The sequence below is a fragment of the Oncorhynchus keta genome, chromosome 36 (genome assembly GCF_023373465.1).
Source record: "Oncorhynchus keta strain PuntledgeMale-10-30-2019 chromosome 36, Oket_V2, whole genome shotgun sequence".
Taxonomy (NCBI): domain Eukaryota; kingdom Metazoa; phylum Chordata; class Actinopteri; order Salmoniformes; family Salmonidae; genus Oncorhynchus; species Oncorhynchus keta.
The window spans coordinates 22,520,680-22,547,437 of NC_068456.1; the positions used below are offsets into that span (position 1 = coordinate 22,520,680).

A 26,758-nucleotide genomic window follows, 5' to 3' on the forward strand; every position below is an offset into this window, starting at 1 on the left:
CACACTGAACTCTATCAGAGAAGTAGTTGGTAAACCAGGCGAGGCAATCATTTGAGAAACCAACGCTGTCGAGTCTGCCAATAAGAATGTGGTGATTGATAGTCGAAAGCCGAGGGCAGGTCGATGAATACAGCTGCACAGTAATGTCTCTTATCGCGGTTTTGATGTCGTTTAGGACCTTGAGCGTGGCTGAGGTGCACCCATGACCAGCTCTGAAACCAGATTGCATAGCGGAGAAGGTACGGTGGGATTCGAAATGGTCGGTAATCTGTTTGTTAACTTGGCTTTCGAAGACCTTAGAAAGACAGGGTAGGATAGATATCGGTCTGTAGAAGTTTGGGTCTAGAGTGTCACCCCCTTTGAAGAGGGGGATGACCGTGGCAGCTTTCCAATCTTTGAGAATCTCAGACGATACGAAAGAGAGGTTGAACAGGCTAGTAATAGGGGTTGCAACAATTTCGTCAGAAAATGTAAGAATGAGAGGGTCCAGATTGTCCAGCCCGGCTGATTTGTAGGGGTCCAGATTTTGCCGCTCTTTCAGAACATCAGCTATCTGGATTTGGGTAAAGGAGAAATGGTGGGGGCTTTAGCGGGTTGCTGTGGAGGGTGCCGGGCAGTTGACCGGGGTTGGGGTAGCCAGGTGGAAAGCATGGCCAGCCATAGAGAAATGCTTATTGGAATTCTCAATTATAGTGGATTTATCGGTGGTGACAGTGATTCCTATCTTCAGTGCAGTGGGCAGCTGGGAGGAGGTGTTCTAATTCTCCATGGACTTTACAGTGTTCCAGAACTTTTTGAGTTAGTACTACAGGATGCAAATTTCTGTTTGAAAAAGCTAGCCTTAGCTTTCCTAACTGCCTGTGTATATTTGTTCCTAACTTCCCTGAAAAGTTGCATATCATGGGGGCTATTCGATGCTAATGCAGAACGCCACGGGATGTTTTTGTGCTGGTCAAGGGCAGACAGGTCTGGAGTGAACCAAGGACTCAATCTATTCCTAGTTCTACATTTTTGAACGGGGGCATACTTATTTAAGATGGTGAGGAAGGCACTTTTAAAGCATAGTCAGGCATCATCTACGGAAGGGATGAGGTCAATGTCATTCCAGGATACCCGGGCCAGGTCAATTAGAAAGGACTGCTCGCAGAAGTGTTTTAGGGAGAGTTTGACAGTGATGAGGGGTGGTCGTTTGGTCGCAGACCCATTACGGAAGCAGGCAATGAGGCAGTAATCGCTGAGATCTTGATTGAAAACAGCAGAGGTGTATTTGGAGGGCGAGTTAGTTAGGATGACATGAGGGTGCCCGTGTTTACAGATTTGGAGTTGTACCTGGTAGGTTCATTGATAATTTGTGTGAGATTGAGGGCATCAAGCTTGGATTGTAGGATGGCCGGGGTGTTAAGCATGTCCCAGTTTAGGTCACCTAGTAGCACGAGCTCAGAAGATAGGCAGGGGGCAATCAATTCACATATGGTATCGAGGGCACAGCTGGTGGCAGAGGGAGGTCTATAGCAAGCGGCAACAGTGAGAGACTTGTTTCTGGAAAGGTGAACTTTTAGAAGTAGAAGCTCGAATTGTTTGGGTACAGACTTGTATAGTAATACAGAACTCTGCAGGCTACCTTTGCAGTAGATTGCGACACCACCCCCTTTGGCAGCTCTAGCTTGGCGGAAAATGTTATAGTTAGCGATGGAGATTTCAGGGTTTTTGGTGGTTTTCCTAAGCCAGGATTCAGACACGGCTAAGACATGCATGTTGGCAGAGTGTGCTAAAGCAGTGAGTAAAACAAACTTAGGGAGTAGGCTTCTAATGTTAACATGCATGAAACCAAGGTTTTTACGGTTACAGAAGTCAACAAATGAGAGCACCTGGGGAGTGGGAGTGGAGCTAGGCACTGCAAGACCTGGATTAACCTCTACATCACCAGAGGAACAGAGAAGAAGTATGATAAGGGTATGGCTAAATGCGAAACGAACTGTCCGTCTAGCACGTTCGGAACAGAGTAAAAGGAGCAGGTTTCTGGGCACGATAGCATAGATTCAAGGCATAGTGTACAGACAAAGGTAAGGTCGGATGTGAGTACATTGGAGGTAAACCTAGGCATTGAGTAATGATGAGAGAGATATAGTCTCTAGAGACATTTAAACCAGGTGATGTCATCGCATATGTAGGAGGTGGAACAACATGGTTGGTTAAGGCACATTGAGCAGGGCTAGAGGCTCTACAGTGAAATAAGTAATACTGAAGTTGTGCACAATTATCCGTTTCTATTTAGGTTTATGTTGACAATTCATTATCAGTTAGAGACACAGTAGGACCAAAAAGCATAATCAGTGCTCTAACTCCCCCTTGCGCTGGTCTGGCGCAATAAAGTGGTGACGCAGGGTACCGTACTAAACCACAAATGACCTCTAAGTCTAAGCTCGCAACTTTTAAAGGAGGAACCACTGTAGCTTTCACCTGGATTCACCTGGTTAGTTTACGCCATGGCTCAGTGTATGTATAATTGTGTGTGTGTGTGTGTGTGTGTGTGTGTGTGTGTGTGTGTGTGTGTGTGTGTGTGTGTGTGTGTGTGTGTGTGTGTGTGTGTGTGTGTGTGTGTGTGTGTGTGTGTGGAGGGGCTGAGGTTCAGTATAGTGGATCGCATGAACATGGGGAAGGGGTTTAAAAGACATCACAATCACTGGAGAACATAGCAGAAAACACCAGTAGAAAACTATCAGTACCAAATCCTCAGCACACAGTCCACAAATTACCAAAATAAATAAAGCCCAATTTCATCTCTACACCATAGGCTGATTTCTAAGGGAGACCAAACAGTGGATAAGACGATCCCTATTGTTTACCTTTCTATCTGTGACACAGAGCACACAAAGCAGTGTTGTTTGTCACACTGCCTGGAGTATCCCTCAGGTCGCAGTGGCACAGTGTTGATACATTTTGAATTAATTGGGACAGCTGAAAGAGGCTTAATAGCCACTTAGCTTTGTATATTGTCTCTGTGCTGAACTTGAGCGAGAAAAGAAGCAGAGATGATTGCTAATCAGCTGAGAGAGAGGAAAAGAGTAATTGGACCAAACTGAACTGCAATGTCACCAATTCTAGTAGCATTGGGGCTGAAGAGGAGAAGCACCATAAACGCTCCTTCAATATTAAAATTGTTCTTGCTCATTTAGGGAACCGCTCTGAAAAGGGTGAATGATAGAGAGCAACCACTCTTCTTATAAAAGCTGGTCAAATTAGTTTTTAGCAGTTAATCAGAGTCTCTTGAGCCTTGTTCACATTCGCAGTTTGAAGTGATTCAAACCATTTTTTGGGGTGGCATATCTGATTCGAATCCGTTCTTTTTCCTGCATTCTGAACAGCCAAAAAGCACATGGATTTTGATATTTCAAGCCACCTTCGTAGGTGGTCAAATCTGATTGTTTGCCATCAAGTGGTTTATCTTGTTACTTGGTAACTACTCTGTTGACAGATTGACAAGAACATGTGGTCGCTAACTAGCTTGTTAATAGTTTACAAACAAATGAGTGACTGTGCTACAGTATCTACCTAGCTACAGTACCTACCTAGCTACAGTACCTACCTAGCTACAGTACCTACCTAGCTACAGTACCTACCTAGCTACAGTACCTACCTAGCTAGCTGACTGCCCTGTGGCTAGTCAAAAATGTATTGTTTTGAAAGTTGGATCATCTAATATTTTGAGACTTTAAAAGTGTTCTTACACTATGATTTTGAACATTCAAGACAACGGGGAGACGTTCCTGGCAGGCATTGTTGTCACCATAGCTTGCTACATAACTGATAAGTGATAAGAAGCACAAGCACCACCAACAATTTGCCTATGACAACTAGAGTAGCCATGTCAGAAAATGACTGCTGTCTGAACACACACAAATCCGATTTGGTCACTTGTAACTTGCTGTTCAGTCAGTATTCTAAAAACGGATTTGAAAAACAAAACTGACTTGAGCTTTAAGGCCTGCAGTGTGAACAAGGCTTTAGATTGCTACTCCATATTGAGAGTTTAGTGGGAGGTTAAAATGAAGTGAGAACCTTTCAACCTTTTTTCCCCACACGTTAGTTTTTTTTTCTTCTCCTGCGTGCATGTGTTAAATATAAGCATGATGTACTGTAGTAGATAGGTGATTTTGTGACTTAAATGACAAATAGTGCAAATATAGAGAAAGTGTTTCCCCTCATGTGTCCAGCCTTTTCTCATCCAAACTTCTCCTTACTCAGACAACCAAAATAATAAAGTACATTTATAAATACCAAGGACGGATAAACAAATCTGGTCTTCAGCTATCGAATCCTGAATGCTGGTTAAAAGCGCATTCCTGCTGGTGTCTATTCCACAAGTTACCGCTGGCTAAATCTATGATGTTAAAATGCCTATTTGCGCAATCCACTGTCTCATCAGCCCTACCAGGCAAGTTATAAACTTGATCTCCACTATAAAAAGTATCTAGACATTATCTCACATTTCTTTTAGACTAACATTTCCTTTTCAACAGCGGAGATTTGTACAAACCTTGCCGTCTGTCTCTCCGATATTTGCAACATTGGTTCAATATTCAAATTTGACTTTGTCTCAGGCCTAACAACACCCTGTGTCAATATATCCTCCAAACACTGGCTTCTCTGGCATCAAAACTTAAATAAGCCCCTGTTTCCCCAACTCCAGTCCTCCAGAACCCCCAACAGAACACATTTTTGTTGTAGCACTAGACCAACAGACCTAATTCAACTCATCACTGGCTTGATGATTAGTTGACAAGTTGAATCAGGTGTGCTTGTTGAGGGCTACAATGAATAAGTGTGCTGTTGGGGGTACTGGAGGACTGGAGTTGGGAAACACAGACATAAGCTGCTAAAATATCTATAGCAGGGACATCAAATCACATTTTATAGGTCACATACACATATTTAGCAGATGTTATTGCGGATGAAGCGAAATGCTTGTGTCCTACTTCCAACAGTACAGTAATATAGAATAGAAGTAAAATAATGGAAGAAATCAGAAGTATAGAAATATTAGGACGAGCAATGTCAGAGTCCAGGAGTATAAATATACAGTGCCGTGAAAAATATTTTTTCCCTTTCTGATTTTCTCTATTTTTGCATATTTGAATCAAATCAAATTTTATTAGTCACATGCGGCGAATACAACAGGTGTGTAGACCTTACAGTAAAATGCTTGATTACAAGCCCTAACCAAGAGTGCAGTTTAAAAAATATGAATAAGAAATAAAAGGAACAAGTAATTAAAGAGCAGCAGTAAAATAACAACAGCAAGACAATATACAGGGGGGTACCGGTACAGAGTCAATGTGCGGGGGCATCGGTTAGTCGAGGTAATTGAGGTAATATGTACATGTAGGTAGAGTTATTAAAGTGACTATGCATAGATAATAACAGAGAGTAGCAGCGGCGTAAAAGGAGGGGGGAATGCAAATAGTCTGGAATGTTATGAGATCTTCAACCAAAACCTCAAATTAGATCAAGAGAACCTGAATTTACTTACACCCAATTCCTCTGTGTGAAAAAGTCATTCCCCCTTAAACTCAATAACTGGCCGTGCCAACTTTAACTGCAATGACTGCAACCAAATGCTTCCTGTAGTTGTTGATCAGTCTCTAACATCGCTGTGGAGGAATTCTGGTCCACTCTTGCATGCAGAACTGCTTAAACTCAGCGACATTTGTGGGTTTTCAAGCATGAACTGCTCGTTTCAAGTCCTGCCACAACATCTCAATTGGGATTAGGTCTGGACTTTGAATATGCTATTTCAAAACTTCAAATGTGTTGCTTTTTAGCCATTTTCATGTAGAGTTGATTGTGTGTTTTGGATCACTGTTTTGCTGCATGACTCAGCTGCACTTCAGCTTCAGCTCACAGACGGACGGCTTGACGTTCTCCTGTAGAATTCTCTGATACAGAGTAGAATTCATGCTTCCTTCTATTAAGGCAAGTCATCCAGGTCCTGAGGCAGCCAAGCATCCCCAAACCACTACCACCACCGTGCTTGACCTTTGGTATGAGGTTCTTACTGTGGAATGCAGTGTTTGGGTTTTGCCAGGCATAATGGGACCCAGCATTGAATAGTCCTTACCATGGGTTCTTCCTAATTGAGTTTTGGCCTATAGGAAGGGAGGAGAAGAATGGAGGCTTGATCTGGCAGAGGACGGCCTTGTAGCCGTCCTGAAAGGGAGAATAGCAATGATCGAGGGTTTTTGATGCCCGAGATGCCTTAGATTTGCTTATTAAAGTCCCCAGCTACAATAAATGTGCCATCAGGATAATATCCAGTGTAGTTCCTTGAGAGCCATCTTGGTGTCGGCTTGAGGGTGAATATACACGGTTGTGATGATGACCAAAGATAATTCTCTCGGGAGGAAATGGAGATCGGCATTTGATTGTGAGGTATTCTAGGTCGGGAGAACAAAAATACTTGAGTTCCTGTATGTTACCACAATCACACCATGAGTGGTTAATCATGAAACATACACCTCCGCCTTTCTTTTCCCCCGGAGAGTTCTTTATTCCTGTCATCTCAGGTGTCTATTTTGAAAGGGCCCTCTCAGACAACAGCTACTTTATCTGGCTGAAATCACTCAGTTCAGCAATGCCATGGCAACATATCAATCACAGTGGCAGGGAGGCAGGATGGGAAGGCACTGTGGCATAGTCACACACACAAACACAGCACAAGACACCCAAGGAGTCAGACAGATGGGCAGACTAGGTGTACTGTACAGTAAAGATAATTGCAGAAATATATATAGCTTGCCAGACACACATAGTCACACAAACAGGTGAACATATACTAAGAGAGAAACAGAAGACAGATGCTACAAGAGAGGCATGTAGAGGGGCCAAACAAACACGGCCAAATGAGCAAACAGCTGAACTGTTGTTAGAGTACCTGAAACCAGAGGATGACAGGTCAAATCTAGGATTGCATACTGTCCTAACTCAGGATTGGAGCAAGAGAACAAACGTAAAGCACTGAGAGTATTTAACTCTGAGGGAATAGATCTCTCTTTCCCTCCCCTCCTTTCATTTCCCTCCCCTCCTTTCTGCTGTCTCTCGACCCCTCTCTCCCTCCCTCGTCCCCCCATTTCTCTCTCTCGCTCTCTGTGGTGCCAGCTCCATCATGTCAGTGGGCTGTACCCTCAGCCTGTAGGGTTCTCCTCACACACTGAGGCAACGCAGCTCTGCCGCCCTGCCACTTCAGCTTTTATACACATCAATGGAGCACAGCCAACCCGCACGCAGGCGCGCACGCAGGCGCGCACGCACGCACGCACGCACGCACGCACGCACACACACACACACACACACACACACACACACACACACACACACACACACACACACACACACACACACACACACACACACACACACACACACACACACACACACACGTAGACACAAACATGCAATGGACCTTGCACCCTAACATGCATAACCTACATTTAAATAGACACATTCACAACCATGTTAACTTAGCCACCCCCTCTGACACATTAACTATTTTTCCCCTTTGCCTAAAGCCTCTTACCAAAAATCACTGAAGCTGGAGTCTTATATCTCCCTCTCTAACTTTAAGCATCAGCTGTCAGAGCAGCTTACCGACCACTGTACCTGTACACAGCCCATCTGTAAATAGCACATCCAACTACCTCATCCCCATATTGTTATTTATCCTCTTGCTCTTTTGCATCCCAGTATCTCTACTTGCACATCAATCACTCCAGTGTTGATGCTAAATTGTAATTATTTTGGCTTTATGGCCTATTTATTGCCTTTACCTCCCTAACCTTCTACATTTGCACACGCTGTACAAAGATTTTTTTATTGTGTTATTGACTGTACGTTTGTTTATCCCATGTGTAACTCTGTGTTGTTGTTTTTGTCGCACTGCTTTGCTTTATCTTGGCCAGGTCGCAGTTGTAAATGATAACTTGTTCTCAACTGGCCTACCTGGTTAAATAAAGGTGAACTACAAAATAAATAAAAAATCTACTGAGGCAACACAGGGAGGCCCATATACTGCTTCTACTACCAATTGGAAGCATCACAAAGGACCCATGATGCACAGGGGAGGTTCTACTTAGTGTGATATAGTTATAACTGCACTTGATCACTGCAGTAAATGTAACATGGCATGAAATCAGCGGTTACATCTGCGAAGTGAAAAGTGCATGCTTCGAAAGGCGGTTGCAAAAGATGACAGTTAGTGAGAAGGAAGACCGTGTGCGTGCCAATATGAAACATGACACAGTGGAAGAAGCTCTTGGAGCAACTTGACTGAACCACAAACTGGTTCTGAATGATGACATCTGGGTATGGTGGCCTAAAGGTTACCCACGTCTGGCTCAGGACACAAGCACACAACTCATTCACACAACACACCGTCTGCTCATTCAGTGAAACTGTTTGACTGGCAGAAGTTAGTCTGGAGACAGCAGACAATTACAGATGTTAGATTCCTGCAGCGGCAGGAAATATGAATTATTATGTGGATTATAATGAATGGACATGTTTGTAGGGGTTGACACATTTTTCTTTAAATTGTAAATCAAATCAAGTCAAATTTCAAAGTTTGCATTTATACTACACATTCGCAATTCTCAGCAACAAAAGAGTGATCAAATTAAGATCCTACATCTTGTGGTCTGTTCCTTTCCACCCACTCATTAGATATATACTATCCACAGGTATGATTATGTGGGTGGTGCAAAATGACTCTCTCACACATGGAACACAAATTCTCCAAGAACTTTTCTGCTGTTGTCTTTTTTATTAAGCACAAAGGGATTTACCATGGAAAATGTCACATCTAAATCAGTGGTTGTCAATCTTGGTCCTGGGGACACAAAGGGGTGCACATGTTTGTTTTTGCCCTAGCACTACATATCTGATTCAAATCATCAAAGCCTGATGAGGAGTTGTTGATTTGAATCAGGTGTGTAGTGCTAGGGCAAAAACAAACATGTGCCCCCCTTTGGGTCCCCAGGACCAGGGTTGAGAACCACTGATCTAAATGGTACGTACCTGAAAAAGGTGACGAAAAACTGCACCAGGTCCATGATGCTGTTGTGCTGGGAGAAGGCGATCTATGGGAGGAAGGACAGAGAAAGGAAGTATGTGAGAAGGATAGGAAAGACATTGAAGATGTTACATACAGTGGACAGACTGATAATACCTTGATAAAACATATGTTGTTGACAAGAACACAGAAGTAGACAGAGTTTCCGTTAGAAGAATTCAAGACAGTAGTTCATGTAAGAGCACTACACTGCAAAGGAGTTCAAGAGGTCAAATGATCATCGAAACATCAATAAAAATAATGTGTAGATGATTTTAATCAGGCTGAAATTCCTGATTTAACCTTCATTTCAATTTTCCTCATTAGGAAATGTGACCGAACGAGATTTGGGTCTTGGAGACGTGCTTAATGTGGGTGTCTCTTGTGTTTGTGTTTGAACGTGGGAAGCATTTGTACTTTCACACTGCCAAAACAGTACACACAGTTAGTCACTCTCCCATCTAGATAACTTGAAACATTCTAACCAAGTCTTGTGTCTGGAAGTAGCCCGAACTAGCTAGCAAGCTAGCCAACTTCTTTCACCAATTAGCTTCAACCGGCCGGTGTGTGACTGTAGGGAAATTGGTTTGACTTTGAATAGCCCATCTCTGGGGATAGATAGGACTGTCAATTCATTGCACAATGTAAATGGGACAATATTTTCATGTTGCACACATTTTAGTCATCTTATATTAAATGCTTTCAATATTTGTATATGCATTTCTACTATTTATAGTTGGTTTGAGGTTTTTAGGTCATTGAAATTTGGCACTATTGACACATTAAAATATTGTCCCATGTACATGGTGTAATTTACTGATGGTCCCCAAATAGTCCCATAGGGATACTGAATATCAAACCTAATTGACCATGGGTATTACGATCGGGTTGAGTGCAGCTGCGCTCCGAATTGATGAATACTTCCGTGCTGCCAGTTGTGGGTAGGATTTAAATAAACCCAACCCAAGGAAAACTGTTACAATACCCTTCATTCCGTGACATAGCATTTTTTCCTCATTATTTTACAAATCTCAGTTTTAGATGAGACTGACTGAATTTTTTTCCCTATTTACACTTTGTAGTCAATTTTGACAGTAGAATACATGTTTGACTAATATCGATGTCGCATCGGTCATTTTCTACCAGATGAGTTGTTTTCCCCACTCAGGTAATACCTCCCATCCTTTCTGAGAGTTAACGTCGTACTGTTGTCTATAATGCCAGGGGGGTTTTCAGTTGTAATCATGTACCCATTCGTTTGAACTCCACTATTAGATCTGCTATTGTTAGATCAAAAGAGAAGCCCACTGTGTTCTGCTCACCCAGTTCTTTTAGTTCAAATGTGAGTTCCATAAACTTGAACAGCTTGGGCTGTTGAGTGATAGCAACCAAAGCCCATGTAAGTTTTTTATTTCTTTTTTAAATGCCTTCCTAACCATCTTAAATAAACATGCCCCATTCAAGAAATTTAGAACCAGGAACAGATATAGCCCTTGGTTCTCCCCAGACCTGACTGCCCTTAACCAACACAAAAACATCGTATGGCGTTCTGCATTAGCATCAAACAGCCCCCGTGATATGCAGCTGTTCAGGGAAGCAAGAAACCATTATACACAGGCAGTTAGATAAGCCAAGGCTAGCTTTTTCAAGCAGAAATTTTCTTCCTGCAGCTGCGGTCATCCCCCTCTTCAAAGGGGGGGACACTCTTGACCCAAACTGCTACATACCTATATCTATCCTACCATGCCTTTCTAAGGTCTTCGAAAGCCAAGTCAACAAACAGATTACCGACCATTTCGAATCTCACCATACCTTCTCTGCTATGCAATCTGGTTTCAGAGCTGGCCACGCTCAAGGTCCTAAACTATATCTTAACCGCCATCGATAAGAAACATTACTGTGCAGCCGTATTCATTGATCTGGCCAAGGCTTTCGACTCTGTCAATCACCACATCCTCATCGGCAGACTCGACAGCCTTGGTTTCTCAAATGATTGCCTCGCCTGGTTCACCAACTACTTCTCTGATAGAGTTCAGTGTGTCAAATCGGAGGGTCTGCTGTCCGGACCTCTGGCAGTCTCTATGGGGGTGCCACAGGGTTCAATTCTTGGACCGACTCTCTTCTCTGTATACATCAATGAGGTCGCTCTTGCTGCTGGTGAGTCCCTGATCCACCTCTACGCAGACGACACCATTCTGTATACTTCTGGCCCTTCTTTGGACACTGTGTTAACAAGCCTCCAGGCAAGCTTCAATGCCATACAACTCTCCTTCCGTGGCCTCCAATTGCTCTTAAATACCAGTAAAACTAAATGCATGCTCTTCAACCGATCGCTATCTGCACCTACCCGCCTGTCCAACATCACTACTCTGGACGGCTCTGACTTAGAATACGTGGACAACTACAAATACTTAGGTGTCTGGTTAGACTGTAAACTCTCCTTCCAGACCCATATCAAACATCTCCAATCCAAAGTTAAATCTAGAATTGGCTTCCTATTTCGCAACAAAGCATCCTTCACTCATGCTGCCAAACATACCCTTGTAAAACTGACCATCCTACCAATCCTCGAATTTGGCCATGTCATTTACAAAATAGCCTCCAATACCCTACTCAACAAATTGGATGCAGTCTATCACAGTGCAATCCGTTTTTGTCACCAAAGCCCCATATACTACCCACCATTGCGACCTGTACGCTCTCGTTGGCTGGCCCTCGCTTCATACTCGTCGCCAAACCCACTGGCTCCATATCATCTACAAGACCCTGCTAGGTAAAGTCCCCCCTTATCTCAGCTCGCTGGTCACCATAGCATCTCCCACCTGTAGCACACGCTCCAGCAGGTATATCTCTCGTCACCCCCAAAACCAATTCTTTCTTTGGCCGCTCTCCTTCCAGTTCTCTGCTGCCAATGACTGGAACGAACTACAAAAATCTCTGAAACTGGAAACACTTATCTCCCTCACTAGCTTTAAGCACCAACTGTCAGAGCAGCTCACAGATTACTGCACCTGTACATAGCCCACCTATAATTTAGCCCAAACAACTACCTCTTTCCCAACTGTATTTAATTTATTTATTTATTTTGCTCCTTTGCACCCCATTATTTTTATTTCTACTTTGCACATTCTTCCATTACAAAACTACCATTCCAGTGTTTTACTTGCTATATTGTATTTACTTTGCCACCATGGCCTTTTTTGCCTTTACCGCCCTTCTCACCTCACATTGTATGTAGACTTGTTTATACTGTATTATTGACTGTATGTTTGTTTTACTCCATGTGTAACTCTGTGTCGTTGTATCTGTCGAACTGCTTTGCTTTATCTTGGCCAGGTCGCAATTGTAAATGAGAACTTGTTCTCAACTTACCTACCTGGTTAAATAAAGGTGAATTTAAAAAAAATATATAAAAAAAATAAAGTCAGTTTATAACATTCCATCATTGGTTATTCTGAGAGTTTATCATATTGGCATTGGCTGCGGCCTCAAGCCCTATGGTGCTAACCTTGGAAAAGTAATTACAATTTGTACTCCATCCCATTTTACTAATAGGGATAGACCAAATGTTTCAGTTCTATGCAATCTTATATCCGTACCAACTATATCAATATCAACCATCAGACAGGGCCTGCAACAGCCTATTGAACACAGCTTGTTTGAGTTGGAGTTTCCATGTGACTTTAAAAATCTTAAAGGACTTGGGTTGATATATGTCAACATCAGGCGCTTACTTCCTAAACTGGATTACATCTTCATCTGGGCTATGCAGATGAATCCGGACATTATGGTATTGACTGAAACTTGGATCTCCGGGGACACTTTGGACTCGGATATTAATACGGAGGGTTATAATGTGTACAAACCTGACAGACCAGGTAGAGGTGGTGGAGTGGCCATTTGTTTTATAAAAAATAATTGGTCTCTTTACTAAAATCCATTTCCCTTGTCTTTTTTGGGGCCTAGTATCTTAAGCCTTTGTCTGGGGAAAAATGTATCAATAACTGTTACTGGGGTCTAAGGTCCTCCAACGGTCTACCGTCCTCCCTTGAGTTAACTAGTTTGTCTTCTTTTACTAAATCAGAAGTTAATATCCTGGGGGACCTAGATTATGATTGGAAATGCAGGCTTCAGACAATCTAAAAGACATGTGTAATGATCTAAACCTAACCCAGCTGGTTACTAAGCCTACACGGCCCAACCCTAAATATTCAAAGTCAACTTTGATTGATCTTATCCTAACAAATACACCAAGACATTAGTGACCATTGTCCAGTTGTTTGTGTTAGAAATGTGGGAATAATTTTATTTATATATATTTTTTAATCAGCCTTGTGTCATCACAATGAGGAACATTAAAAACTTCAGTTAACAGGCATTTAAAAAAACATTTTTTTACATGATCTTTATTTTTGTGACCTTAATTGCGTTTCAGCTATGGCAGCTATCCCTGAACCTGATTTAGCTTTAAGCCTTTTTAGAAATGTCTTCAATGCTATTGTGGATAATCATGCTCCCTTAAAAAAAATAAGGGTTAAAGGTTGATTGAATGCCTGGTACACTCCGGAATTATCAGAAGTCATTCATAAAAGAGATAATGCTTGTGTCAAGGCCAGGAACACAGGCTTAGGACCGGACTGGTAAGCTTTTATGCAACTGAGGAATCATTGTGTAGGACAAATCAGAAAGGCTAAATCTGATTATTATGTAACTGCTCTATCGGATTGTAATAGGAACCCGACAATTCTGGAAAACTGTAAATCCCTGAAGGATTCTACTTCCTCTTCTTTGCCACAACAAATTAATTCAGACACTGGCCTCATTACAGAAAAAAAATGCATTGATGCATTTAAATCACCACTTAATTTCAGCGGAGTATCTTTTTGAAATATCTTTTAAACCCATTCACAATGATATAGGACTGGATGCTGATAGGGGAAACTTGCTGAATGATCAGATAAATTATACTCAAAGCTTTTCTTTTAGGCTATTTACAGAAAAAAAGCAATAGACAACAAGAAATCCACAGGGAACGAACTATTGGGTCCTGGTCTGCTTAAGTGTGCCAATTATTGTTGGCTCAAAAACCCACATTTTCTATTGACATTTTTTATCTGGAAATATTCAAAAATAATGGAAATCAGCTCGTGCCACCACTCCATAAGAGAGGGAATAGTAGAGATCTTAATCATTATCGCTCCATTTCAAGGCTTCCTTGTCTAGCTAAGATTCATGAATCATTGGTAAATGTACAACTTTGCTCTTTTTATCTGAGAAATGTATTTTGAATGTAAACCAATCAGGGTTTAGGCCTGGGCGTAGCACTATTACAGCAACCACTTAGTTGTTAATGATCTTGTCAATACTTTAGACATTAAAATGAAATGTGCTGCGTTGTTCGCTGCTTTGTTTGTGGACCTGTCAAAAGCTTTTGATACTGTTGATCAGGCTATTGATATTATTGATCAGACTATTGATACTGTTGACCGTGCTATTTCATGGAACAAGTTGTCCTCGATAGACCTGAGCTCTGATTCCTGTTCAAGGTTTCATGATTATCGTAGTGACAGAACTTATGCCATCGTGATTGATCAGAATTTCTTGAAGTGGATAAAGCTGTACCACAGGGGTCGATTTTGGGACCTTTTCTCTTCACTATTTACATAAACACAATCTGTTAAAAAATGTCAACTTAATCTTTATGCAGATTATACATTATATAAAGTGCATTCGGAAAGTATTCATACCCCTAGACTTTTTCCACAGACCCCTTCCCATTTTCTGCATTTTGTAACGTTACAGTCTTATTCTAAAATGTATTAAATAGTCCCCCCCCCCAGAGGCCCATTATCAGCAACCATCACTCCTGTGTTCCAATGACATGTTGTGTTAGCTACTCCAAGTGTATCATTTTAATAGACTAGTTGAGTATCTGGAGCATCAGCATTTGTGGGTTCGATTACAGGCTCAAAATGGCCAGAAACAAAGACCTGGCCAGAAATTACCAGAAACTTAACTTTTAACAAAGCAAACCTGTTAATTGAAATGCATTCCAGGTGACTACCTCATGAAGCTGGTTGAGAGAATGCCAAGAGTGTGCAAAGCTGTCATTAAGGTGGCTACTTTGAGGAATCTCAAATATATTTTGATTTATTTAACACATTTTGGTTACTACATGATTCCATATGCGCTATTTCATAGTTTTGATGTCTTCACTATTATTCTGAAATGTAGAAAATAGTAAAAATAAAGAAACACCCAGGAATGAGTAGGTGTGTCCAAACTTTTGACTGGTACTGTATATTATCTTCCTTCCGTGCTAATCAAGGCCAGTCAAGGGACACCAGGTGAGTGGGCTCTCTGGACATTACTCAATCATAGTAATGCTTTACCTAAGGCTAGTGGTTGCTATGAACCGTTACATAAGGGGACTACTTTTTCTCTGTGATGCAAACGGCTTTAGCTGCAGCACCATAGGTTCTCTCCCATTACAAGATCAGTATTGTAGTTTCATGACTAAATTTACCACCCACATGTTTCACTACTGTGATTTTCTCATGTTTTAGCCAGCGGACATTGAATGGCATGTTAATATGTTGGCATGTCACATTTCTCCACAATGTGTTGCTTTATGTTGTTTATCAGTGGCCTGCCTAACCAAGTTTACCTGGACTAAGTGGAAGAAATCCTGTCTGGTACATACAATGGCAGTAAACACACAGACTAAACTAGAAGGATTAGCATGTGCATTGCTTGCTCTCTGTGGTTTCAGGCTGGAATTTTGTACAAGCACTTTGTGATGACTGTGGAGTTAAAAAGGGCTTTGTAAATACATTTGATTGATTGATTGACCAAGTCCCCCCTGCTCCCCCACCACAAGCAAAACTAAGTTTACAAACTAACTCAAAAACACCTGTCATTTACTGTATACAGAACCCCCCTCTATGATTATTTGACTTGGCATCAGTCCCAATGATCAACCATTCCCCCCCTCTCGCCATGACTACAACTGTTCAGTGTTGGGCCACACTGAGCCTGCTGTGATTACAAAGCTACTGCCTTCAGCTACGACTCCTCAAAAGGGTCTGTGCCTTTGCTGAAGTCGTTCATAGAAATGGGATTATTTTGCAGGCATAAAATTGATTTTCCATTATTTTCATCAAGCCAAGAGCAGAAATCCACCTAATAGAAGGGCCATGAGTTGGTTCATTTTGAATGTCCTCCTCACTTTGAACAGAGGGGAAATGTATGCTGTTCCACAGAGGACTATGTTTCTGGTAGGTTATTCTAGTTCCTATACATTAAAGATGAGTCATGACATAACGATGTATGCACTTTACTGGTCAAACACCTGGCCATGTCTGAAAAATACCTCTGAGGTACATTGGCAGCTGAAGGGTTTCCATGATTTACTGGCATGTACGTTTCTAGTGAAATTGCCTCCCAATGAAAAACATTGAGAAAGGGTGATTTTCATCCAGAGGGACACGCCATTAAGAGTGATCTCACATTGTAGCCTTGGTCTGCCGTCAATGCACTCTGCCGTCAAGTACACCCGGCTGGCGCACGGTGGCGAGGATGGCCATTCAACTTACGACAGCCGCAGTCGGGAAAGCAACAACAATCGATAAGCAGTGCGGGCCCTGTTCTGCAGGAGACGTACAGCGGTAGCGTCATCGCCAGGACTCGGTGGTGCTGGAACTCGAGCAAAATGTCCATATCACTGCTTCTGACATAAGCTGCTCACATGGACAAAATCCCTTCATCATAAAAGAGCACTCACTCGTTTTTATCTCAGCACTCACTTGTGGAATTTTACTCTTTCAAAACCATTTGCATTTTACTATGCTTCATTAAGAAGCTCTTTGAGGAAAAGGAAGTGATGTTAACTTGCTAGTCTGAGCCCTTTCAGCAGACCTGCAGATTTTTTACAGGGTGGAGATAGCCCATTTGATGGTGTATGGTAGATCAGTTTAAATATGTAAATGTGCAATATTTTAATTACATTCCGTTGATACGGGGTTTCTTCTACCCTACCATAACTAAAAAGGAACATGGATATTATAAATAGCAGGCCAACTGTATTAATAATAAATAGAGGACAGTCAACAGATCACATAAGATGATGAAGCCAGAGGGGAATTCTTCCACACAAACACTCAGTCCCATTCCACAGGCCTCTTCCAGCTCCACTCCCTCTCTACTAGAATCTAATTGTTTGGTGATCAGAGGTTAAGAATGTACTGAGTGACAGTACCCTCTAAAGCTGAATAGTAACCTCTTTGAGTTGCTATGGGTGAGACCAAACCAAGAGAGAGAGGGAAGAGACAGTCACAAGCCTCTGAAGTCAATGATAAGTCTCCAAGGCCCAGAGGCCCACATTAAAGTAACTGTCCAGTGTTTCCAGAAATATGACCTACAATTAATTACAATATGAGTTAAATAGTTTTCCTTCCAAAAAATTGTAAGTAAGTTAAAAAGCAGCTTTTCTGTGTTGTAATGGTGTGGGCGAACCCCAACAACAGAATGGTAAGGGAGTATAAAAATATTCATACGAGTAGACCGCTGATTGGCCAGCTTATCCTCCTCAGGAGTATGACATCATACTCTCTGAGGTGGGGCTTTTAAGTGTTTATTCTACAATTTGTGCTTTGGCCACCAATACGGGTATCGGACGAGTCAACAACATTATTTGATTATGAGTTAACAGAATATTAACTTTTAAACATCCCAAGAACGTCCCAAAAATGTCCTCGGGGACGTCCCCATGACAAACCTCCAGGGGTCCATGTCGCAACGTTCCAAGAACTTCAAAAAAAGGTCCCCAGGGATGTCCCCGGGACGAGCCAGGAACCAGACAAAACCTCCAGGGGACCATGACACAACATCCTCTGGGACGTCTTCGGGACAAACGGGGAACTAGACAAAATCTCCAGGGGACCTTGATGCAATGTCCCAAGTAACGTTCAGGGGACTATGACACAACGTCCCAAGAATGTTCAGGGGACCTTCAGGGAACCATGACACAATGTTCAAAAAAATTCCCTGGAACAGACAGAGAACAATTAAAAGGTCCCCCAGAAAACGTTCCCTTGGGACCATCATGCGACATGACTAGTAAGGACTAGTCAAACAAAAGCCCTGAGAAAGTCCCCAAAGGATATTGACATGGTCCTTAGTGACATCCTGGGAACATACAGGGAGCTAGACAAATGTCCCCCAGAGAACATTCACGCGATATTGTTAGAATGTTCTCAGAAAGTCAGTGGGATAACGTCACGTCGAAACCTTCAAAGAACCTATTGGGAACGTCGCCGAATGTTCTCAGGACATCCCCGGTTTGCTGGGTGGTGTACAATTGACCAATAAAGTGATCTTAATCTTGTATTGTATCTAAATATTGAATAAAGTCACAAAGTCGTATAGAGAGACATTCTATTTGACCACTTTTTTTCCTAGCTGTTTTCTTTCCCAGTTTTTCTATCGGTCATACATGTTATGAGACAATCTGGAGTCAATTGGTCTAAACGGTAACATCCTGAAATGCCTGATAATGATCATGTAAAATGTTGTGTTCGAGTTAATGGCTGCCTAATAGATTGGTTCCCCGTTGACATTGGTGTAAAACAGGGTTGCATTTTATCACCTATTCTGTTCTCAATGTATATTCACGATCTGACTCTGGTCCTGGAAAAAAAGAATCGGTTAACAATGAATGAGGGTCTGTTCTTTTCTATGCAGATGACAATGTGTTGATCTCTGAAATGGAAGATGACCTTGAAGAAATGTTAAATGTTGTTTTTCCTGGTGTCAACAATGGAAACGGAATAGCAATGTAGACTAAACCAAGGTAGTACACTATAGGAACTCAGCAGGGCCTAGAACTCTTTCTTTTTTCTTCTTCTGTTGTCCTGCCACGTTAGATGTCGTCAGTGAGTCCAAGTATTGGGGGTTGATTATTAATGAACTTTTTTGATTACAATATGTGTCTTAAGAACATAGCTAACCATGCAAATCGTGCCCTTGGTGCCATTGTTACAAAGTGTAAAGCCATTGGTGGCCTACCTTTAAAAATGTTTCACTAAACTTTGATTCATTGGTGCTATCAATTATTATTTATGCTGCAGTGGTATGGGGGAACAGACATTATACTAGTATTACTGCTGCTTTTAACAGTGCCTGCAGATTTGACCTTGGTGTGGATAAATACACGCCAAATGCTGCTATTCAGGGAGATATGGGCTGGAAAAGGCTGGTATCACCAGTGGTGTTGGATTCTAAAGAAAAATGGCTGAGATTTTGCAGCACGTCAAATGAACGTCCATGTAAACGTGTGTTTTTTGCGTTTGTGATGTTACAACTGCAAATAAAAATGTTATATATAGTACCATGTCAATGCCTTTTTTAACTCCATCCATATGACTCACTGATACAAACAGACAGTAATCTAGAAAAGACCGGAATGCTTTTCAATCAGCACTTTTAGAGAGCAATGAACTAAAGTGGTACCAACTGATAAACAAACCTGAAAGTAACAAACTGTGCACCCACTGCCTTTTTAAAATGACCTTTTGGCACAGAACCCCCTGTACTGTTTTCAAGCAGTATCTTTTGCAAAATGCAGACGTAAACACTCAAATCGATAAACGTGTATGTTATTTTTGTAACGATGAAACATTGACACATTGAAACCGACGCTCATGCTTTACTGTGGGTTATACAATGAAATGTGGGATATTTTTTGTCACCTGTCCAGACAAAATTTAAATTAACAGTCTTCATGAAAATAATACATTCCGTGACATTATAATAGGTAACAATACTGTTAATGCCTGTGCCAAAGCCGCCGGCCATCTTGTCCTGGCCGCCGGCCACGTAAATGTCCTTTCTTGTCTACTCTACTCTGTTTTGAGTTTTATGCATATGTGTGTGTGTGTGTGTGTGTGTGTGTGTGTGTGTGTGTGTGTGTGTGTGTGTGTGTGTGTGTGTGTGTGTGTGTGTGTGTGTGTGTGTGTGTGTGTGTGTGTTATTTTTGTATATGTATTTTGTATTGTTGTATCATTGTGGAGTGACACGTAAATACTTTTTTTTCTAACGAGACTCACTGCTTCTCCTTCTTCTCCCAATGTAATGGCAGCATCATTGATATTCAATAAAGCCTGTCGTGCGCTAACAACCATCACCAGAGGTTTGTGCATGTTCCGGTCTCTGGGAACGGACATGACTGCAGGGGGGGGGGGTGTTGGAGGTTGAAAACAGGCCCAAATAGGTTCCTAGTACCAGGGAGAGTGCTATCCAGCAGTTCCACCCTGCTGCAGGGTCCCTCAAAAACACTCTCCTAGGACAAAATAGTCAGCAGCAGCTTTGGTCATAAGTGCAAACCAATGTATGGATACTTCTAATTATATCGGGTGCTGTGGATACTACTGTTTATATCGAGTGTGGTGGACACTACTGTTTACATCGAGTGTGGTGGACACTACTGTTTATATCGAGTGTGGTGGACACTACTGTTTATATTGAGTCTTGTGGATACTACTGTTTATATCGAGTGTGGTGGACACTACTGTTTATATTGAGTGTAGTTGACACTACTCTGTTTATATATCGAGTGTGGTGGACACTACTGTTTATATCGAGTGTAGTTGACACTACTGTTTATATATCGAGTGTGGTGGACACTACTGTTTATACAGAGTGTGGTGGACACTACTGTTTATATTGAGTGCGGTGGATACTACTGTTTATATCGAGTGTGGTGGACACTACTGTTTATATCGAGTGTGGTGGACACTACTGTTTATATCGAGTGCGGTGGACACTACTGTTTATATCGAGTGCGGTGGACACTACTGTTTATATTGAGTGCGGTGGACACTACTGTTTATATCGAGTGCGGTGGACACTACTGTTTATATTGAGTGCGGTGGATACTACTGTTTATATTGAGTGTGGTGGACACTACTGTTTATATTGAGTGCGGTGGACACTACTGTTTATATCGAGTGCGGTGGACACTACTGTTTATATTGAGTGCGGTGGATACTACTGTTTATATTGAGTGTGGTGGACACTACTGTTTATATTGAGTGCGGTGGACACTACTGTTTATATCGAGTGTGGTGGACACTACTGTTTATATGGAGTCTTGTGGATACTACTGTTTATATCGAGTGTGGTGGACACTACTGTTTATATTGAGTGTGGTGGACACTACTATTTATATCGAGTGCGGTGGACACTACTGTTTATATTGAGTGCGGTGGATACTACTGTTTATATTGAGTGTGGTGGACACTACTGTTTATATTGAGTGCGGTGGACACTACTGTTTATATCGAGTGTGGTGGACACTACTGTTTATATCGAGTGCGGTGGACACTACTGTTTATATCGAGTGCGGTGGACACTACTGTTTATATTGAGTGTGGTGGACACTACTGTTTATATCGAGTGCGGTGGACACTACTGTTTATATTGAGTGCGGTGGATACTACTGTTTATATTGAGTGTGGTGGACACTACTGTTTATATTGAGTGCGGTGGACACTACTGTTTATATCGAGTGTGGTGGACACTACTGTTTATATCGAGTGCGGTGGACACTACTGTTTATATCGAGTGCGGTGGACACTACTGTTTATATCGAGTGCGGTGGACACTACTGTTTATATCGAGTGAGGTGGACACTACTGTTTATATCGAGTGCGGTGGATACTACTGTTTATATCGAGTGTGGTGGACACTACTGTTTATATCGAGTGCGGTGGACACTACTGTTTATATCGAGTGGGGTGGACACTACTGTTTATATTGAGTGTGGTGGACACTACTGTTTATATTGAGTCTTGTGGATACTACTGTTTATATCGAGTGTGGTGGACACTACTGTTTATATCGAGTGTAGTTGACACTACTGTTTATATATCGAGTGTGGTGGACACTATTGTTTATATCGAGTGTAGTTGACACTACTGTTTATACAGAGTGTGGTGGACACTACTGTTTATATTGAGTGCGGTGGATACTACTGTTTATATCGAGTGTGGTGGACACTACTGTTTATATCGAGTGTGGTGGACACTACTGTTTATATCGAGTGCGGTGGACACTACTGTTTATATCGAGTGCGGTGGACACTACTGTTTATATCGAGTGCGGTGGACACTACTGTTTATATTGAGTGCGGTGGACACTACTGTTTATATTGAGTGCGGTGGATACTACTGTTTATATCGAGTGTGGTGGACACTACTGTTTATATCGAGTGCGGTGGACACTACTGTTTATATCGAGTGTGGTGGACACTACTGTTTATATTGAGTGCGGTGGATACTACTGTTTATATTGAGTGCGGTGGACACTACTGTTTATATTGAGTGCGGTGGACACTACTGTTTATATCGAGTGTGGTGGACACTACTGTTTATATGGAGTCTTGTGGATACTACTGTTTATATCGAGTGTGGTGGACACTACTGTTTATATTGAGTGTGGTGGACACTACTATTTATATCGAGTGTGGTGGACACTACTGTTTATATTGAGTGCGGTGGACACTACTGTTTATATCGAGTGGGGTGGACACTACTGTTTATATTGAGTGCGGTGGATACTACTGTTTATATTGAGTGCGGTGGACACTACTGTTTATATTGAGTGTGGTGGACACTACTGTTTATATCGAGTGCGGTGGACACAACTGTTTATATCGAGTGTGGTGGACACTACTGTTTATATCGAGTGTGGTGGACACTACTGTTTATATCGAGTGTGGTGGACACTACTGTTTATATTGAGTGTGGTGGACACTACTGTTTATATCGAGTGCGGTGGACACTACTGTTTATATCGAGTGGGGTGGACACTACTGTTTATATCGAGTGCGGTGGATACTACTGTTTATATCGAGTGCGGTGGACACTACTGTTTATATTGAGTGTGGTGCACACTACTGTTTATATTGAGTGCGGTGGACACTACTGTTTATATTGATTGTGGTGGACACTACTGTTTATATTGAGTGCGGTGGACACTACTGTTTATATTGAGTGCGGTGGACACTACTGTTTCTATCGAGTGCGGTGGATACTACTGTTTATATCAAATGTGGTGGACACTACTGTTTATATCGAGTGTGGTGGACACTACTGTTTCTATCGAGTGCGGTGGACACTACTGTTTATATTGAGTGTGGTGGACACTACTGTTTATATTGAGTGCGGTGGACACTACTGTTTATATCAAATGTGGTGGACACTACTGTTTATATCGAGTGTGGTGGACACTACTGTTTATATCGAGTGTGGTGGACACTACTGTTTATATCGAGTGTGGTGGACACTACTGTTTATATTGAGTGTGGTGGACACTACTGTTTATATTGAGTGTGGTGGACACTACTGTTTATATTGAGTGTGGTGGACACTACTGTTTATATTGAGTGTGGTGGACACTACTGTTTATATTGAGTGTGGTGGACACTACTGTTTATATTGAGTGTGGTGGACACTACTGTTTATATTGAGTGTGGTGGACACTACTGTTTATATTGAGTGTGGTGGACACTACTGTTTCTATCGAGTGCGGTGGATACTACTGTTTATATCAAATGTGGTGGACACTACTGTTTATATCGAATGTGGGACACTACTGTTTATATCGAGTGCTGTGGATACTACTGTTTATATCGAGTGCTGTGGATACTACTGTTTATATCGAATGTGGTGGACACTACTGTTTATATCGAGTGCTGTGGACACTACTGTTTATATCGAGTGCTGTGGACACTACTGTTTATATCGAGTGCTGTGGACACTACTGTTTATATCGAGTGCTGTGGATACTTCTGTTTATATCGAATGTGGTGGACACTACTGTTTATATCGAGTGCGGTGGACACTACTGTTTATATTGAGTGTGGTGGACACTACTGTTTATATCGAGTGTGGTGGACACTACTGTTTATATCGAGTGCGGTGGTCACTACTGTTTATATTGAGTGTGGTGGACACTACTGTTTATATCGAATGTGGTGGACACTACTGTTTATATCGAGTGCTGTGGACACTACTGTTTATATCGAGTGCTGTGGACACTACTGTTTATATTGAATGTGGTGGACACTACTGTTTATATCGAGTGTGGTGGACACTACTGTTTTATATCGAGTGCTGTGGACACTACTGTTTATATCGAGTGCTGTGGACACTACTGTTTATATTGAATGTGGTGGACACTACTGTTTATATCGAGTGCTGTGGACACTACTGTTTATATCGAGTGCTGTGGACACTACTGTTTATATTGAATGTGGTGGACACTACTGTTTATATCGAAGTGCTGTGGACACTACTGTTTATATCGAGTGCTGTGGACACTACTGTTTATATTGAATGTGGTGGACACTACTGTTTATATCGAGTGCTGTGGATACTACTGTTTATATTGAATGTGGTGGACACTACTGTTTATATCGAGTGCTGTGGACACTACTGTTTATATTGAATGTGGTGGACACCACTGTTTATATCGAGTGCTGTGGACACTACTGTTTATATCGAGTGCTGTGGACACTACTGTTTATATTGAATGTGGTGGACACTACTGTTTATATCGAGTGCTGTGGACACTACTGTTTATATCGAGTGCTGTGGACACTACTGTTTATATTGAATGTGGTGGACACTACTGTTTATATCGAGTGCTGTGGATACTACTGTTTATATCGAATGTGGTGGACACTACTGTTTATATTGAATGTGGTGGACACTACTGTTTATATTGAATGTGGTGGACACTACTGTTTATATTGAATGTGGTGGACACTACTGTTTATATTGAATGTGGTGGACACTACTGTTTATATTGAATGTGGTGGACACTACTGTTTATATTGAATGTGGTGGACACTACTGTTTATATTGAATGTGGTGGACACTACTGTTTATATTGAATGTGGTGGACACTACTGTTTATATTCAATGTGGTGTACACTACTGTTTATATTGAATGTGGTGGATACTACTGTTTATATCGAGTGTGGTGGACACTACTGTTTATATCGAATGTGGTGGACACTACTGTTTATATTGAGTGTGGTGGACACTACTGTTTATATTGAATGTGGTGGACACTACTGTTTATATTGAATGTGGTGGACACTACTGTTTATATTGAATGTGGTGGACACTACTGTTTATATTGAATGTGGTGGACACTACTGTTTATATTGAATGTGGTGGACACTACTGTTTATATTGAATGTGGTGGACACTACTGTTTATATTGAATGTGGTGGACACTACTGTTTATATTGAATGTGGTGGATACTACTGTTTATATTGAATGTGGTGGACACTACTGTTTATATTGAATGTGGTGGACACTACTGTTTATATTGAATGTGGTGGACACTACTGTTTATATCGAGTGCGGTGGACACTACTGTTTATATTGAGTGTGGTGGACACTACTGTTTATATTGAGTGCGGTGGACACTACTGTTTATATTGAGTGCGGTGGACACTACTGTTTCTATCGAGTGCGGTGGATACTACTGTTTATATCAAATGTGGTGGACACTACTGTTTATATCGAATGTGGGACACTACTGTTTATATCGAGTGCTGTGGATACTACTGTTTATATCGAGTGCTGTGGATACTACTGTTTATATCGAATGTGGTGGACACTACTGTTTATATCGAGTGCTGTGGACACTACTGTTTATATCGAGTGCTGTGGACACTACTGTTTATATCGAGTGCTGTGGACACTACTGTTTATATCGAGTGCTGTGGATACTTCTGTTTATATCGAATGTGGTGGACACTACTGTTTATATCGAGTGCGGTGGACACTACTGTTTATATTGAGTGTGGTGGACACTACTGTTTATATCGAGTGTGGTGGACACTACTGTTTATATCGAGTGCGGTGGTCACTACTGTTTATATTGAGTGTGGTGGACACTACTGTTTATATCGAATGTGGTGGACACTACTGTTTATATCGAGTGCTGTGGACACTACTGTTTATATCGAGTGCTGTGGACACTACTGTTTATATTGAGTGCGGTGGACACTACTGTTTATATCGAGTGTGGTGGACACTACTGTTTATATCGAGTGCGGTGGACACTACTGTTTATATCGAGTGCGGTGGACACTACTGTTTATATTGAGTGTGGTGGACACTACTGTTTATATCGAGTGTGGTGGACACTACTGTTTATATCGAGTGCGGTGGACACTACTGTTTATATCGAGTGCGGTGGACACTACTGTTTATATCGAGTGCGGTGGACACTACTGTTTATATCGAGTGCGGTGGACACTACTGTTTATATTGAGTGCGGTGGATACTACTGTTTATATTGAGTGTGGTGGACACTACTGTTTATATTGAGTGTGGTGGACACTACTGTTTATATCGAGTGCGGTGGACACTACTGTTTATATCGAGTGTGGTGGACACTACTGTTTATATTGAGTCTTGTGGATACTACTGTTTATATCGAGTGTGGTGGACACTACTGTTTATATCAGTGTAGTTGACACTACTGTTTATATATCGAGTGTGGTGGACACTATTGTTTATATCGAGTGTAGTTGACACTACTGTTTATACAGAGTGTGGTGGACACTACTGTTT

The 26,758-nt window shown here is 41.7% G+C and overlaps 1 protein-coding gene across 4 annotated transcripts in view; it reads right to left on the reverse strand.

Moving 5' to 3' along the window:
- LOC118369810 (attractin-like protein 1) overlaps positions 1–26,758 on the reverse strand; it is a 371,022-nt gene that overhangs the window by 135,282 nt on the left and 208,982 nt on the right. For all 4 annotated transcript variants that reach the window (XM_052498667.1, XM_052498665.1, XM_052498666.1 and 1 more), the window contains one exon: positions 9,070–9,131. In XM_052498667.1, coding sequence (XP_052354627.1) covers positions 9,070–9,131 — 62 coding nt within the window. The remainder of the gene's footprint in view (positions 1–9,069; positions 9,132–26,758) is intronic.